General features: G+C 39.9%; 1 protein-coding gene across 2 annotated transcripts; it reads right to left on the reverse strand.

The window, feature by feature from the left end:
• Positions 1 to 1,098: 1,098 nt before the first annotated feature.
• On the reverse strand, positions 1,099 to 18,194 carry RAD50 (RAD50 double strand break repair protein). Of its 2 annotated transcripts, none has more exons than XM_015875596.1 (26): positions 18,141 to 18,194; positions 17,512 to 17,712; positions 17,303 to 17,386; positions 16,938 to 17,089; positions 16,146 to 16,331; positions 15,836 to 16,040; positions 15,246 to 15,374; positions 14,842 to 15,007; positions 14,161 to 14,354; positions 13,724 to 13,930; positions 13,074 to 13,256; positions 12,711 to 12,868; positions 11,959 to 12,134; positions 11,020 to 11,269; positions 10,164 to 10,353; positions 9,444 to 9,570; positions 9,001 to 9,194; positions 8,801 to 8,911; positions 8,197 to 8,289; positions 7,996 to 8,109; positions 7,148 to 7,275; positions 6,147 to 6,371; positions 3,522 to 3,607; positions 2,890 to 3,032; positions 1,826 to 1,959; positions 1,099 to 1,565 (listed from the first exon to the last, which is right to left on the reverse strand). In XM_015875596.1, exons 2-26 carry the CDS (start codon positions 17,638 to 17,640, stop codon positions 1,379 to 1,381), a joined length of 3,951 nt encoding a protein of 1,316 aa, XP_015731082.1. In that variant the 5' UTR covers positions 17,641 to 17,712; positions 18,141 to 18,194; the 3' UTR covers positions 1,099 to 1,378. The 2 variants fall into 2 exon arrangements, with proteins under 2 accessions (XP_015731082.1, XP_015731083.1); XM_015875597.1 differs by having other exon boundaries at positions 18,096 to 18,177.
• Between the last annotated feature and the right edge of the window lie 448 nt (positions 18,195 to 18,642).

Raw genomic sequence — 18,642 nt, forward strand, 5'->3', positions numbered from 1 at the left:
GCCATCCCTGAAGCAAAGCCTTAGGGCAGCAGGGCTGCCTCTGTCCGTGGTGCTTAACCTGCCCTGGGGCCGCTCACCCTCTCCTCTGCTGCTTTTGGAAACGCCTCTTCATGCGTAGGGAAGCATTGGATAAAGGCATCCCTGCCCCTTGGAGCAGGAAGAAGGTGATGTGCAACATTTCCAGTCATTCCTGCATTCTCCAAAGAAAAACATGCTGCTGAAATCAGTTTGTTTCAGTAGTGGTTTATGGATTCTTGCTCTGAAACTGAGTATTGGTCACACACTGTCAGTGTCAGGCAACATTTGGTGTCTGCAAGAAGAGCTCTAATTCCAGCTTCTGTTGGTAGACTTACCCACAATTCAGTCTAGAATAGATGCTCCCTTATTTGGTTACAGACATCACAACTCTCAGGACTTGTGTGCCTTCACAGACAGCAAGATCGGTTGCTGATGTACCTCATCTAAAAGCTCAATATTTATGATGATCAGGCCCAGCTGGCCTTTTGGCTGCCATTCTATTTGAGTGGTAGGTTCCCTTTGGCCATCAGGTGCTGCTGCACCGAGGGAAAGAGAATCAGAAGAGCTCTGAGCAGTGCAGGTGAAGCTCAGCATTCCTGCAGATTAACTCTTCAAGGCATTTTTGTTATCATTTTCAGAGAACTTGTTTAAATGCTCTGTAAGATAAAACCGTGACCGATTAATCCAGTTTTTGACATAATTCCTATAAACTTCATTATCTTCAGCTAAATGACAGTAAACGGCAGTTCTGCCCAAATGTAAAGAAAGAGAACACGGTTAAAATTTGCTTCTGTCACCCATTCACTCATCTAGTCATAAGGGACTTTCCTTTGTTTTCAAGGGAGATATTATACTTCGTGAAGATCCCAAGCAAGCATACCTTGCAGAAACAGCAACAACGTCCTCGGTGAATGCTGTTAATTTCCTGCAGACCAGACAGGCAGCTATGAACAAACCTTGGCTAGAGATGTGAATCACCTTGACATGATTTTGAATCATTCACAAATCATTCACAAATGGAGAGCAAGTTCTTTTGTACTGACAAAGCTACAGCTGTTCCAAAGACTCTGCAACCAGATCTAGATCAGGACATACACAAAGGCCACCAACACTTTATTTCCACTTTTAAAGCATAAAACGCATCTAAAAGGTAGCTATTTTGTAATCATTACATACTACCAAATAATGGTGATGCTTAAACCCAGCTGCAGAAATACATACAATGACACAAAGTTTAAAAGTATAATAGTTTCAGATGCCAGCTAAAATGTTCATGACAGGATATGACATGAAGACAGAGTATTTTCAGATGCCTTACTCCGAGTTCTGTAAGCCAATCAACACACATTTACTTAAAATGTTAATGAACGTATGAGCCAAGGGAGCTGACGCTGCACTTCATGATCTCGGAGCACTGGTCAATGTTCTTCTTGATCCTGTAGAAGGTTTCCACATACTCAGAACGGCCAAGGAGTTCCACAAAATCTTCATCGTGAGTTATCACCAGGAGCTGAAAGTTTCGTTGTCGTGAGCGGCTTTTGATTATCCTGCAGAAATGTGTTAGTCAGTGCACACATACCTCATTCCAGTTTTAGTAGGTGAGCATTTCTTTTTACTCACGTTAAAAATTCCAACACATAAAAGCAACAAAACCCCCCAAATGACACAAGAAATATTTTTACTCTTCCAAGTAAAGAAAAGGGAATCTAACGTTACTGCTCTGCCCAAAGCTTAAAATACAATTTACTTCTTCTGATACTAAAATTTGAAGTGTCCAAACTTCACAAGAAACTTGTGAACTACTTACTCCACGAGGGCATGTGCAAGAGATTCTATATTTTCTCGATCGAGATTGGTAGTGGGTTCATCTAGTGCCAATATGCCACAATTGAGGCAGAACGTTTCTGCCAGAGCGAGACGGATAATGAGAGAAGCGAGTACCTAAGGAACCAAAAAAACTCAGTGTTCAGAGTGACTGTGCGTAACATCATACCAAGACACACCATGACTAAAGCTCACGTAACAACGTACTGACAGTTACCATAACTTTGTGAGATAATTAGTTATTGAAAAACTACATTAAAACTTGACGTTTGAATCAGAAGGTCCATTCCACAAAGTACTATTGGAAAACAGGAAAGAAATGAAATAATCAAAGTCCTGTAGATACTGGAATGAAGGATTCCAGCCCAAGGATGCTTCAGCTGCCATTAGCTCTCTTTCTTCCCTCTGCTGAAGCCTCATCCCCATAGCGCAAGGAAGGTGGAAGTCATCATCACTGAGTTTGAACTACTGACCTGACGACTCCTTACTAAAACTGATGATGGTACTATTTAGCAACTCACACGTTAGCTTGGTATCATCAGTCCTCACTGTGTTTTTATTAGCTCCCATGAATTAGTGAAAATCATAGAACGCTTGATGGAAACAGTGCTAGCAAAAATACTTTCCAAACATCACAACTGCTGTCATCACTGCTCACGATCAAAGAAAGATTCTCAGAACATCGGCTAAGACACCATGAACAAGTTTCACTCTCATTTACATAACATTTTAGCCTAACTGCTTGAGGAGAAGATGCACTTTTTGCCTACTGTTATGTTTTATAAGTTTTGGATTCCCTCTGACATTAGTATAGAATTTTCAAAACAAATACACTTCTACACACAGGTGAGACCTTGACAGTATTTTTCACATTCGAGCAACACCACCATCACATCTCTTCATGGAATAGCTTTTAAATGCTGTATGCATTATAAAATACTGTGCACTGTTTTTTCTACGACTGCTAATGCTATCTGGACGGAGAAAAGTAAGGAGAGGAGACATCTCAAGGCCTGGCTGCCAAAGAAACTCACACAGACACGTTACCTTTTGCCCAGCACTACATCTTCCTCGCATATCCAGCGCCGTATCTCCCTTTATCATCACCACTCTGTAATTGTAACTCCTTCTTTTATCAGATGCTGAAACATTTTCGTCTGCATCAGAACGAATTTCTATATATTCAATGTCTGAAAATGGAGACAGGTTTTCCATTATTAAAAAATCTTTAGAAATGCCATAACATTAAATGGCTAAATGACATTCAGTTGAGAGATATAGCACAGAGAAGCTATACAAATCTACTTGCAACTCCCATCAATACGTAATACTTTGAAGTGATCTTTGTTTTTAAAGTGAAGAAATAATGGCGAGAATTTGACAGCAGCTTCCCTGGCTCAGAGAAACCTCAACTTTGGAAGACAGAGAAAAAGGAAAATTACCTCCATTTATTAATTAACTAATATATATTAATATATATTAATATTAACTAATAATTAACTAAGAATTAACTAATGTGTAATAAAAAGGACACAACAGTGGTGACCAACAGACACAGCCTACTGAACGGAACCAACCATTTCCACACCCTGAATTTTCAATAGTTTGAAGAAACAGTTTTCCACACGCAGTGCTGAATATAAAACAGGTCCATAATGGACTATACTACGAATACACACCTTGCCCTCTGTAGGTACTTCGCCAAAGGTCACGGATTATTTTGTTAATTTCTTGCATCTTCATGCTATGAAATGTCATTATTGCTCTAAAAAAGAACATAAACCCACAAATTTTTAATACAAGCCACTGCGAACTGCTACGGACTACAGGAGAAGGGAAGAGCTCCCTTCCCATTCTCTTATTACTTTTACTAGGACTATACTAACAACTCATTCACTTTGAATGCAGAAACATACAGTTAATTACCTAAACGGATGTCATGACTAGAGCTACTTTTCTCTTCAGCAGCAAGAGTAGCATAGGATATAATTTATAATTTTTTATTTCCCTGACTAATATTATCAACAAGTCTTCAGACCAGCAATAGCTGATTCCTCAGGAAAGCCTTCAAAAAAGGACATGATGCTACTTTTCTAAGCCAGCTTTTTAAATGCAGTGCTCTTAATGAAAAAAAAAAATAAAAAAAATCTTGCTTTCTTGATGCAAACAGTTTCTTTCCAAAAAAAAGAGGTTTGCATTCAAAAGTAATTCTGAAATTGACGCGTACTTTTCCCACTTCCCCTCTTACAGGAATCACTTCTACCTGTTCTGAGGAATACTGAAGTTGCGACTCTAAGAGGATTAGTTAAGTCTGAAGAAAGAAAAAGCACGTCCCACTATTTGCTTGATTAAATCCAAGAATGCATTCTTCATCAGCATCTATCAAAAGCCTCTAAGCATTAAATCAATAAAGATCAATAGATAGCACAGAAGAACACTCAAAAGTCATTTTTTCCCAGCTACATATTCAGCTTTCAGTCTCTGGCCATTAGAGTTAGCATTTTGTCTCACTGATTTTTCAGACGATTACCAATAAGTGATGCTTATCTATTTTTCTTGAAATTACAAGTCTGCTTTCCTGTTTTGCCTTAAATAGAAACAATAGATCATTTGATACCATACAAAAAGAGTCTGAATTCTAAAAGGGAAATTCTTGGATTGCATTTCCATTTAAGATGAAAGGAAGGAATTATAAATGCTCTGAACAACTTACATCTTTACAGAACCAATTTTGGATTGGCTTACATTCAAATACTAAATACATTTAGTTTATCATTAACACTGATTAAAACAGAGCTCTCCTGTACCCCACTGTTCAACAGCCTTCGAGACCTGTCTTTCTGAACTACAATCTCCATGACTGCATTTAGTTGATCCTCCAACTGTAACAGAGAACTCTGTGTTCCAAAGCTTTATTCTGCATGGCCAGAAGATGCTCTGCCTTGTATATCAAACTGCTGCTTGGAACTTTCACAGTCATTTCCTTTCCCCCTTCTCTATGCTACACAAGGCTTAAGAAACCTTTATCAACCCTTCTCAGTCACTTCTTTTCAACATGGAAACTTTATATTTTTCAGAGGGCTGTATACTTCACTTTCTATTTGTTTACATTGTTAGAGATGCTATTTTTGGTTGGTCGGTCCAAAAGCATGAAACAAACTTCCAGGGGAAGCAGGAACAATCACAGAGTTTACTATACTTTCCATCCAAGGCAAGGTGCATTTCTTTTCATCTTTGCTTTCTCTGATATAAGTACAAAAACACCCACACTGGAAAACGGTAAAAAAACAAAACCAAACCTCACCTCTGTACTGCAATATTCTATAATGCAAACACAATTGTTTATCAGTGAAGAAGATCGTGGGGAACAAGAAATCCACGTGGCAGATCTTATTTATGGTATGGTATGGCCAGAATCAGCAGTGCTGGGAGACACATTTAGAAAAGCTTCCTAAAAACGCCTTCAAGTGGGAAAACGCAACCAGAAAGGAATAGGGACAGAGGAACAGCCTGAAAATTCCTGGCTTTTTCATCAGTTCTCATATTAAAAATGAAGGTGAATGCGTTTATTGCCTAGAAATCCTCTAACCACCAGAAGCAGCAGAGCAAAAGATTATTTCATGCCGGGATTTCAGCACAGAAGGCACAAATGGGTCATGTGTTGAGTTCACTTCCCTACTCTCTTCTCAACTTGAATTGCTCTACTGTAAATATGAGTCCTAACATGTAAAAGCAGTAGTCAGAAAGGGTCCAACAGAGAACTGAGAATAAAACGATAATGATCACTGAACTTACCTAAATCTACATTAAACTCCAGTTAACATCACCAGTGCACTTTTGAACACTACATACATTATGGAGTTCCCAGATTCTACCAATCCTGTGCAGTCTGTAGCACATTTTCATTCATTTACTTTGCTTTCAGAAATCAGTTTTCTTCAGAAGGCAAAACAAACAAAAACAACAACAAAAAAAAGGAAGGCTACAGCGACTGGTTATTTAGGATAAATACAAAAACAGTGGAAGTAACACATCAGTGTACAACGTGCTATCTTCACACAGCAGGGCGTCTGAAACTAGACGATCATTATGGTCCTGTTCAACCCAGGCCATTCTGTGACTCTATGATTAAACATATTGATTTATTAATAGAAATAATTATGCACCTCAAAGAATTACAACCATTTATTTTCTAAAAGTTCTCCTAGGCAGTTTGATATTGCAATCTGCTTTTGCATCAAGGCTATCAGTGGTAATGAAAACTACACTAAATATAAGAACTAACTGCACACAACAACACTTACTTATCCAGGGCCTTGTAATAGATGTCCAAATCTTTGTTCATCAGCTCCGTTGTTCTCATAACAATCATCATCTCCCTGTGTTTTTCCTCTGCATCCTTGAACTGTGACTCTCGAAGCTCCTTTTTAAACCGAATGATCTCTTCCTCAAATCCACGCTGTCGGCCCAATGCAACGTGATGGTTTCTTTTCAGTGCTTCTATTTTCTCCTCTAAATTTTTCTGTTCACTGCCAAATCATGATTGATCAACAAGTGTTACATACAAACCATCTCATGATATTTCAGTCATGGTTCTAGTTTGTAGCTTCTTTTAGACAGCAGCTCATTCTTTTGTACACGTCAAGTTTGTAACAGTTAAAATTACAGTATTAATGCTACCAGAACTAAGGCACAATTAAAATAAAAACATACTTAAGTTTGCTAAAGACATATTTCAGTCACTATTCTGAATGGGAAAAGCAAATCCAAACGGCTACAACTGACTTAACTGCAGGAATTCCATGAGGATACTGATAAAAAAAAATACAATGAACAGTTGGGTGTCCTGCCAAAGCTAAACAAGTAATTTGCACATAAGGAGCTGTATGGGGATGATTCCTTTTCAAAAATGTTTATTGTCTGAATATTAAGCTGCTATTAAGCTACAGAAATAAATACAGACTTTCCTGCTGAGATCTATCCAAGTAGATTGAAAATGAACTATTCTCATTCTCATGATGCTTTCTGAAAGTGGACTAACCAGGGGAAACTGTTAAAACTAATGGCTTAGATTGGAACAGGTTGTGTGTGTATTTGTAGACTGAAGAACTGTGTAATTTCACTAAGTCATCTATGTTGTCATGAGGATCACACGCAAGCATGAGTCTGAAGGAGGAAGCAGTCCACGTGAACAGGGAGAAAGGTACATGCTAACAACACAGGAAGCACTGAAACAATGAATACTGCATTCAATATTCAATGAATTCTTACACAAAACGTGCTGCTCTGTTCTGAAGATGCTTACTTTTTCAACTGTGGGACTTTCATTTCTCCCATCTCCTTTACAAGTTGTTTTATATTGTCTTCTACTTCTTTTAACTCTTCATTCCGCTTCCTCAAAGTAAGATTATCCTCCAGCCATCTCTCCTGGATCTGTTTCCACAGAAAATAAGAAGCCCTATGAAGTTACTGTATATCAATTCTCAGTTACAAAGTATGAGGCCTGCACAACTCAACAACACACTTGGACCATGCAACAACTGACAGCACTGAAAACTATCACAGTATGAACTTATTTTGTACTAGAAATAGGACATGTGGAAATCAGCATGTTTCACAATATTTATCATCACAGATGAACCTAAGAGTGACCCTGTGTGTGAATATTAATCAATGATACAAGTGGGAAAATCATGTAGTCCCCTAACTCAATAGTACAGGTAAGATGTGAGATGGAGTGGGGGATGCCTCATTCCTATACAGAACACAAACAGAGTTGGAAACACATACAACAAGAATTTAAAGCACATGACAAAATCTGGAGTGACAAACAACTCCTGGCACCTGCAATGAGAAACATCTTGCAGCAGCCTTCTTCTAGAAGGCAGGTATTTCCCACACAAAGCTGCTTTTGAAAACGCCGGCTATTATCACAATGGATTTAACTCTTGTATACACACAAAAATGATGGAGATTTTTGTGTGTATACAAATCACAAGTCTTGTTTGTTTGCTTTTTTAAGCCTAGTGCCCCACACAGCAGCCACTCTGACCAACAGATCAGTAAGTACCTCAGGAGGAGACAAACTGTGCACCAGCAGACTGAAATCACTTCAACTACGCAAAGTATACTTCACTATAAAACTGCACTTACCTTCTGAGTGTCAATATCCTGTCGAATAATTTCCATCTCTTTACTAATCTTTTCCTTCTGCTTCTCGCAGGCAACTAACTGGGAATTGACCTCATCAAGTTCACACTCCTTTTGCTAAAGAAACAAAAAAGAGGTGTATTATTTACAAACAAAAATGCTTTTAAAAGCAGATTTTTATTGATTGACTGCTTTTTAGGTTACCTTCTTATATTCTTCCTTTCCTTGTTGAATGTAGTTTTCAATTTCTTTCATGTACTTATTTATATCTTTAACTTTCTCTGTTATGCCATTCATCTGCAAGGAAAACACTTCAAATGAATTGCAGACTCACATCCAGGCACTGGTATGGCTTACATCACAGATAACGGGCTTATACTACTTGCAAGATACAATTCCTTATCCTAATTCCCTTTAATTTACCAACAAAGTACTCTGACTTTTGAAGCCCAGATGCTCCTTATTACTGCTTTCCATAATAAATGGTAAAGACTCATTTGTGCTTAGACAAGAGGAACACTTGCCCTGACAAAGACAGGTTTGCCTCTTACCAAGTACAGCTCACAGCCATTCTTGATCTACTCATCTGTGGCACTAAAAGCCCTCAACATTGCCCATCAAATGCCCCCAGAAGCCTTTCAATATGAACACCAAAGATTACACTACAACTCGTTATGCTCCTTTTCTTCCCTTAAAGTTCCACAAAAGAAAAGCATTAGCTATAAGCCAACTTGTTATCAAGGCTTCCACCCACGCCCCAACACCAGTGCGTAATCCCGTCCCCCAGCCACGTCAAATGCAAACAAACCTTCTCTTGTATTTCTTTATTACTTGCAGTCCTTTTATTAATGAGATCCTCCTTGTCTTGCTGCAGTTTTTCTAAAGTTGCATCCAGAGGAAATACCTGCTCTTTCGCTTCCTGAAAAGCAGTTAAGGAAAGTCCTTTTTATTTTCACATTCTGTCAACAGCCAGCAACGACCCAACAAGGGTTTCTCATTATGTCCTACCTTGATCTCTCTGTATAAGGACTGAACCTCAGTGGTTAATTCCACTGTCTGTTCCTCCAGTTGCTGACGACGCTGCACACTGCTGGAAATCTGAAGTTTCTCTGCTCTGAGTTCATTCACTGTACTCTTCAGCTCCTGAATTTGATTTTGCTGGTCCTGCTTCATTTTCTGGTTTAACTCAATTTTACTAGTAACTGCAGATAAAACCACACACACAGTGAAATGGTTGATACATTATTAACAACATTTTATGCCCTCCTTATATAAGAAACCCATCTCCAAATTAAGTTATTACGCCTCCCCCAAAAATAATAAACAAACAAAAACTATTAGAATATGGTTATCTCAGACCATAAAATAAGCAAACTAAAATTTATACATTGACAGGAAGTCAGAATATTGTTTTTAAAATAAAAACAAAACATCAGACTTGTGTGACCTACCTGTATCCCACAAGTGTTTTTTCTCTTGTTTCTCTTGGCTTACTTGCAGAACAGTTCTATTTAAATCAACCCCTAACAACTTAGCCTCCTGCTGAGCAATTTTTCTTTCAACGTCCCTAATATCAGTCTGAAAGTAAGACAAAAAGTGCTGCTGTTACTATATTAGTGTTTGACAACAGGTTTTTCTTTCTTTTCTTTAATCTTTGGCCACAGAAACAGCCTGGGAGTTTGAGGCATGTACGACTCAAAGCACCTTCAAATGTAACTCCTTTGCTGGAGCAACATCACATCATTAGCACAAGGTTATGTTAGTCCACAGGCTGCTGGAAGCTGGCATTCCTACTGGTGAGAGGAAATTAGTCAGTATGGACAGACATCTGATGCACACAAACTGCCTCAAAGGAGTTACACACACAATCTGTCTCTGCAAGAAGAGAACTGTTTATTTTTACATCATCTCTGCCAACACAACAAGTGGATTGACGTGATGGGTCAACAACTGGACAATGGTTGGTCTAGAAGATCATAATGGTCTTTTCCAACCCTAATGCTTCTATGATTCTATGATTAGTAATAAGGTCTGCCACATTATGCTGCCTTATAAACTATTCTTATGTGTTAATCACCTCAAATTCTTTGTGGTATTGTTGGATAACTACTTAAATACCTGGCAGCAAACAAGTGTCATTTTACAAACTGACAGAAATTACAGACACGTACCTGGTACCTTTCCATGAGAGTTATGTCCTGTAAACAGGCATTGGCACCTTCCTTTTCAGACAGAACTGTTTGCAAAAGTGTTTCCTGTTCTTCTATCTCACCCTTCAGGCGTGCAAAATCCCTGTTCACAGTCTGCAGCCTGTTCCTCAAGTCCGGTATGTCCCTTTCTTGGAGTTCCACTACAGTTTGCCTTAAATATAAAACAAATCCAGCAGTTCAAGATATTTAAGACCACGAAATCTACTATAAGAATTTAGCCCAAATAGTATCCCCTAAGGCAGGAGAGATTTAAAAACAAAACCAAACAAACAAATCAATCTCTTCTGGCTTTTAATTTAAGTACAGCAAGTGCAAAAAAAGGGCCTAAAATCCACTGTACAGGAGTGCCCTCTTGTGAAGGAAAGTTCTACTCACTAAATTCTTCAATCTATTCAAAATAATGGTCTGCAAATACCTCGAAATCAGTCTCTTACCCACTGGCAAGAAACCCACTTCTACTGTGGTGTGAAAACTTCAGAAACAACAACAACCATTTTAAATTGTAATGGCAAAAAACAAGGAGGTCAACTGCTCCTGCATAGTGTAAACGATTGGTAGAAAAGGAATTTATACAACCACTTTTTCTGCCTCACTCACATGAGAAACACCAAAGGATCAGAAACACCAAAATTATAAGGTAGTTTAATATTGGAGTCCAGGTGAGCAGAGAAGAAATGCTGGAAAAACATTTATCTCTTAAGTGAAATATCTAACCCTAAAATAAAGAGTCCCAGATGTCATCATAATTTTCAGTGATCAAAAAACAAGAACTCCAAAGAAAACGGCTTGCAACAACACCATTCGCTAAGGACTTTACCTAATTGGTTTAAGACCCATCATCTCATCACGTTTTTTCTCCCTTTTTTTAAGTTCAGACTCTGTTGACTTCAGTTTGTCTGGGGCGAGGCGCAGCTTTGACTGCAGATCACTGATCACATCTTGCAGTTCAGCATCTGTTTGAAAAACTCTTTGGCAAACTGGACAACACGGCTGGTTCTCCGACCGGTTCTCCTCTGTCAGCTGCGTAATGAACTGTGAATAAACTGCAGTGGCTCCAGCAAGCACAGCTGGTTTAAAAAGAAATAGAACAGAAGATGTTGAATATACAGTATATAATAGGTTCAAATTGTGTACATATTTACCACAAATGAAATAAAATTATAACATATAGATCACTGAGATAGGAAACTAAAATGGCCCTAAGCAACCTGGGCTGTCCCTGCTTTCAGCACTTTGCCCTAAATCACCACTTCCGAAGTTCTCTCTGACATGAATTACTCTATTAAACCTCAGCCATCCCTCAAGAATTATCAGTGAAAGTAAGTACTCCAATTCTTCTTTCTGGAATTGCTTTCTCCCAGAGAGCGGGTAGGCCTTAAAGATCTAACCTATGCCACACTGCTAGCCCCGTGCTTCTCCTCACACCTGGCAGATTCAAGTGCTTAAACATTTCCTTAGTTTTGCTAAGGTCATCATTTACATGCATACTATGTCACAGCAGATAATTAACTCACTCACTATATGTGAACAAACTGGGAGAGTTAAAACAACTGATCTTGATTAAATCCGAAAAGAAGAACCAGTAAAGATATGGAAATGATGTTAAAGGTAGTTAAAAGATTCAGTAATAACTTCCCTTAAGTCTGTTTCTATGCTGATTTTTGTCCTGCGAACATAAAACCTCCTCAGCTACTGTCCCAGTATCTCTGGCTTATATTTAAAATGAGCAAAAATGCAGAGCTACCGACAAATTTACCTCGCTGCTTTGAACTTTTTTCAATCTCATCCTGCAGTTTGTTCAGGTTACTGTCAAAATCTTGGCTTCCACAAACATCAAAAAGCTTTGCTTCAAAGCTGGACAACTGCTCTTCTTTTTTCCTTAGTTCAGCACTGATGTAATTTTTCTGCTGCTCTGCTGATGCCAGCTGTTTGCTAAAACATCAATGCAGACTCTTAGATTACAGAAATACACCCTTACATTCATGTTCCATACTTCTGAATTCTAGACTGTTCTTATACTTCAAATCTTGCCTCTTCGGCTCTGTGGAAATTCAATGTCTATCACTGCACAGTGTGCTGATGTCTCCTTCTGTCAAATTCTTTTATATAATCAAATGAAACCAGGAATATGCAATCACACTCGGATCACTATGGTTATTAACCATTCTGCAGCTCATAAGAAAGCCAGAGGGCCATGATTTTATTCCCCAGAACACATTCATTCACATAGAATAGCATTAAAGGTGTATTAGAATATTGTGTAATCTAATTTTAGTGCTGCCTTTGACACACTTCTAACGTCATGTCTTGATTTTATTAACCAACACAAACCATACTGGCTTCACATTATATACATTTTGCAGGCTGCTTTCTTTCACTTGGAGGACATCTCTATAAATAATCATGAATTAAAGTAACAAGTACGTTAATCATATTAAGCTTCCCAACACTGAAATTCCTAATTGCATAAATACTTCTGGAGACATAATCAATTAAACTAATACCTACTTTAGCAGGGCGTATCTGTTCCTTGTCTCGTTAATCTCAGTGCTTTTGCCATGAAGCCAGTCTTCAAGTTGTTTTTTGTTTGGGAAATATCCCAGCAGTAGGGTCAGTTCTTCAGAATGTCTCGATTTTACTTTCCTAATCTGCTCCTCTTTGTCTGCCTTGAGAAATAAGGCATTTTACATTAATGTTTTCCTATGTTCAGCTTTATGCCACTCAAGTATTCAGAAAGAAAATGGTTTCCATGAAGTCACACAGAAGCTTTATACACAACATGATAAATATCTGAAAAAGACACACATACCCTGGAGGAACTGCATTAAAGTCATGCCATTTCCCTTTCTTATGAAACAATAGAAAAATTACTTTGTCTTTCTTCAGCATCTCCATTTGGGTAATAGTTGTGGTGTGTAGATTCAGCTGCTCCATCTCCTGATCCAACCTCCGAAGAACTTTGTCCAGGTTGATTTTTTCCTTCTGCAGAGTTTGCACTTCCTTTTCCAGAGTTTCTACATTGCTGTTCCTCTCAGCTTTCTCCAGCTCATGCTCCTAAATAACAAAACAAAAGCCCAGAAGAACTATATAATCACAGCAGAAAATAAGATTCTAACTGAAAAGAAGCAGAGGAAAGTTCTTCAAACCTGCCCAGCAGCAATAACATTTGCTGTACAGGATCAATACCAGGTTTGCAAAAAACATGTGCAAAATGATAAAGGTTGTGATGCTTCCATAGGAAACGTACAGCAATGTAGGAAATTACAGTGTTTCACAGAATGCAATGCTTATAACCAACCAGTCTCTTTCATAAGCAAGTTATCTGGAAAAATGGCACCTAACAGCACTTGTTTTTCTGGCCAGTAATTTAAGACCATGAAAATCTTCTGCTACCTACATAATCCAATGATACCACAGCCATGCCTATTACAATATTAACAACTCACTGAGCACAAGGAATATACTCTAAGCAGGCATTTTCATTTCAAACTTGTATAAGGGTTTCAAGCACAATAACTTACCGTCTTTATGATCTCCTGATCCAACTCCACTATTCTGTCTGAAGAGCCCTCCAACTGACGCAGTTCATACTTTGCATTCTTCAGTTCAGCCTCCCTCTTACTTTGAATGTCTGATTTCAGGTCAATGGTTCTCTCTAATCCAGTTTTCCTATCTCTTATTTCATCAATCTGTTTTTGCTTCATTGCCTCTTTCTGTGTGAATTCTCTCTGTAAGTGAGCAGTAATACACTCAATATTCATATATTCAACACAGCCTTCAAACTGCTTCTTCACACTAGTTTGCAAATCTTCACAGTTACAATGCAAGACAGGGACACATTCAGATACTGAAGCACTTTCCCCCTTTCCCCCAGCACCATAAAGACACATACGGGCTAATAACACACTGACAACTAATATGGAACAATAACACAACCCCAAAATGACAAAATCCTTACCATTAACTGATTTGCAGCTTCTATATCACTCTTCTGCCTCTCTTTCAATAACTCATGAAAGACGGCAATCTGTCTGTCGTTAAAAGGTGCTTGCTCAAAGCCATCTAATTCCAGCTGTGCTGACAAAGCATGAATTAAGGAATCCCTCACTTTGATGTGCTCTTGGTGCCGATCTGCTTGCAGCTGTAGACGACCTTCATGAGAAAGGGAAACTTACTGTGAATGAAGCGCTCTGACTGCCCCCACAGTAAGAACATTACAGATTCAGCTTCCACATGCTTCTTGGTTGGAATAGATGTACAAAGTCGTAACTGGCTAGCAGTCATTTTCATAACTTAGAGCATGTACAAGCTCAGACAGCAAAAACAAATGTGATGAAAATCAAACTGACTGTTTTATACCACCAGAAATCATCTGCTTTGAGTACTTCGATAAAAGATGGTCCATTTAAGAAGAAGCGTACTGCATGCTGTAATGATAACTCAAAACAAGTGCACATTAAAAATCCCAGAGGAAGCAGATGCTGAGGTGCGGTTGCCTGTGAGATTCCCAGAGCACACTGACCCAGCCCTAACACACACTTCCAGGGTTTGGTTCCATCCAAATACCTTCAATTCTTATCAAATCTATTTCACATCTTAATGACATAAAGGATAAATACACATTTATAGACCAGTGTACCTCGTTCAATAAGTAGTTCTGACTTCTCACTGTTAAATCTCTGGCATTCTTTAGAGGCTCTATCTAATTCCCGCTTACAGTCTGATAACCTCTTCTCCTTTTCCTTCACTGTTCTCTGGTGGTTCTGGTATCTATCCCTGAGCTGTTCATCTGTTCCTTGAAAAACCTGTTCTCCAAACAAAAAATAAAGTTAGCTTCTAAACATGACTTTATAAAGAACACTATGATGTTCAAGAAGGCACAACAGAGGTTTTAGATTAACAGAATCCAAGAATTATCAAGCGAGCAACTTGGGCTATGGAAATGTTCTTAACCAGCATCTGATGCGTAATTAGTTCATTTGGTAGCAAAAGGCAAACTGATTTTTCTGTGGAAAGCATGGCAGCATGGAATCTAAAGGCAACCTTTTGCATTTTCTGTTGCAGATCTTGATTATCCTTTTCCATCTGCCTCCTCCTGCTTTCCAGGGCTTTCACATCATTGTCCAGCATCATCACTTTCATGAGACTCTTCTCAACTGTTGCCAGAGAAGTCTGCAAAGGAAAGAAGGGTGCAAGTAAGAGATTTATGAATCTCACAATCAAATGTTCTATGCAATACAGTACACTAAAGCGTAAAACCTTCAGTTTTATGAAATAACTCTGAAACAAAAATACCCCAATTCCCATTTACTTTTAGTTATAGTTCACAATAGTTTTATGGGAAACAGCTAAATATTTAATGGAGATATTTTAAATGAAGACACAAAAAACCCACCCCAATGCTGCTACAACAATTTCACAGGCTGCTCTCATGCCTCCGATGGCTGCATACAGATTAGAGCAGCATCTGAGGTTTGTTGCTTAATTCTGCTGCAGACTACTGGGTTAGATAAGAACATAAACATGTGAGGTCTTCATCAGGACATCCCCCTGGCTTTGACATCTTGCTGTGTTCTATTTTACTTCTGTGTTGTTTTATACTAAAATCTTAATGCAAATAACACACAAACCACCTTTAAAGGTTCAAGCTGACTCTCAATAGACTTTATATTCTCCTTAGAAGCAGACAGCTGAGCTTCTCTGTTGGCAAGATTGTCCCGGATTTCCTGGGCTTTTTCTTTATTCTGTTTTAGGTATTTCAGTTCTGCCTGACATTCTTTTACTTTCGCGCCTTGTTTCAGCCGTACTTGACGGAGAGTTTCCAGGGCTTTAATATACCTTAAAAAAATAAGGATTAAAAAAACAATCACACAACTGTCAGGTCCCATCAGCAATGCAGCCATCACCACCAATGGATGGGACATCTCAGTAAAGAGAAAAAACCTTGTTGCTGAGAAGATCTCATCAAATTTTTGCTTCAGAGCCTTCCCTTCGCTTAACGGCCAGTTGGATTCTTCTTGGTGGCAGAAAATGACGTTGTTAAGCACCGACTTGGAAACACCGAGGGCACTGATCATCTCTCGATCAATTTCTGCACACTTGGAACTGAGACTCACCTTCTCGCCATGCCTACATAGCACAGAAAGAGAAGCCGTAGTTATTAGTTATTAAGATAAAATCAAACATCAACAGTACAAGCACTTTCCATTGCACTGGTTACAAATCTTACTAGGAGTAACGATTATTAAAGGATGCAATTACCATTTAAATCATTGGCACTTTGCAGTAAACGTTTTAAGTCAAGAGTACTACACGATGAAAAGCTCTGCAGAACCACCAGAGGGAGCAAAACCCACTTTGAATAAAGGCAAGTCAATACACCTCTTAAATAGTGGAGACTGGAGTTAAACACGGGCTGACCATGTCCTGAAACTGAAAGTGGTGCTAAAGGAAGTAAAGCTTATGTCCTCCTTGCAATGCCACTTTCAATCTATATTATTAGTAATACGAAACTCAAATAAATACAAGTCAATAGATGCGGGCAGTTCTTAAAACAATGGCTTTCAAATGTGAGATTTTGAATCAATTAATAGATTATGTGTTGGAACTGCAGACCTTTCATCTCAGAGCACAGGCAGCAACTTCAGAGAACACACTGTTAAGTTTTCTCATTTTATACACAAAAATACACAGCTCTGAAACTGAATTTCACACTGAAGTGAGTGAAAATCTTACTTTGTTCTGGTAATGACCCCTTCAAGTGTTTTAAATTCTGTTTTCTTGCTTTTCTGGGTACAAACCATGGATCGTTGGACAGCTACGAGCTCTCCATTAACATCTCGGAACTGTAATCGAATCTGAGCTCTCACATCTGTTTCGTTGGCAACCTTTGGCAGAAACAAGAGGGTGATTAAGGGAAACTCTTCTCAACATCCAAATGAGTTTCAAGCCCTGCCAGCTTCTGGAAACCCCTATTTCTGTTATGGTCAGCTCACGTCTACTAAATCCTTGAGTACCGCCATAAATTGAGTGCAGCTGGGGATGTTACTGTGGATTATGCATACACTAAATCAACTGAATCTCATCACTGTGGCTGTTACCTTTGGATCATGAACAAACGAATTTCCTTTGGTACCAGGAGGGAAATCTCCGGTGGAGATGTATTTAAGGCACTCAATGATGGTCTGAGAAAACAGAAAGCAGCACATAATTAGGACGACAGCTTAGAATTCCAATCTTAATGATTAATCAGTCTCCTAAGGGAAGCAGCCGGCAGGGCTGAGCCCAGGGCTGGCAGCAGAGCTCTCACCGTTTTCCCTGCGCCGTTGGGTCCCACCAGGATGGTCAGGGGGTTAAAGAAGGTGATGATCTGTTTGTCTTTGTCCTCCACACCGAAACTCCTCACTCCCAGGATGCTCATTTTCTCAATCTTTGCCATTTCAGCTGAACCTCCCCCTTCTAAATCAGGAATACAAATGTCACAAAGCCTCGGCAAAATGTGAGTGTAACCCTAAAGGAGGACGACACGAGCATGTAAACATGGCTGGAATAACCATCCCAATGTTCTTTCCCAACCCCAATGACCACAACGTAGCATTAAACACACGGTGAGTTTCACCACAGCGCAGGGCACACAGAGAGGGTCCCTGGAAGCCTCACAGCTCCTCAGCCCCGTTATATATTTGCTGTTTATTATACTTTTCTATTGTCTGTTCCCTCAGATCCTCACACCCCGCCCCGTCCCCGCTCTGTGTGAGCGGTGTTACAGCGCGATGAGCCGCGGCCGTGAAGGGGCATTTCCTGCAGAAAGCCCGCGGTGCAGCGCTGGGCAGCGGGACTTCCCCACAGCACGGCGGGGGTGGACATGTTCCAGGGACACCGGCCCCTCCTCACCGCCGGGCCCGCATCGCCCCCATCCCGAGCCCACACCGCCGTCACCTCCGCTCCCCGCCGCGCCGCAAACACCCCGCGCCGCCCCGGCAGCCACCGCGGCCTACCTCGCTCCGCCCCGCCCGTGTCTCACAGCGCCCCCTGGCGGCCAGGCGGAGAGCGGCGCTCCCCGCGGCTCCTCTCCGCCCCCATCCCCTTCCACGTGCCTCCTTCCCGCTGCCCGCAGCCCTTTGACTTCCCCTTGGCTCCTCTTCCCTTTGTCCCCTCTGCTCCCTCCAGAGCCCCGGGGGCCTCCTGGTGGCAGCCCGCTATTGTATCCCCTGGTGAAAAAGCCACTAAAAACTGAAAACAGTTCTGAAATAATCCCTTTTTAGGGTTTTTATAGCATTCCCAGCCTTCAGCCGTGTCCCAGTGCATCCCAGTGCAGCCACACAAAATGGCACCTCAATCCAGTACCAACCATCCCTGTGCTGGATCCATCTATAGCATCACTGAGGTCTGAATCTCTCATTGCTGTAATTAAGAGCCAAAGGATGGTACCTATGTGTGC

Source organism: Coturnix japonica, chromosome 13, assembly GCF_001577835.2.
Source record: "Coturnix japonica isolate 7356 chromosome 13, Coturnix japonica 2.1, whole genome shotgun sequence".
Classification (NCBI taxonomy): Eukaryota; Metazoa; Chordata; class Aves; order Galliformes; family Phasianidae; genus Coturnix; species Coturnix japonica.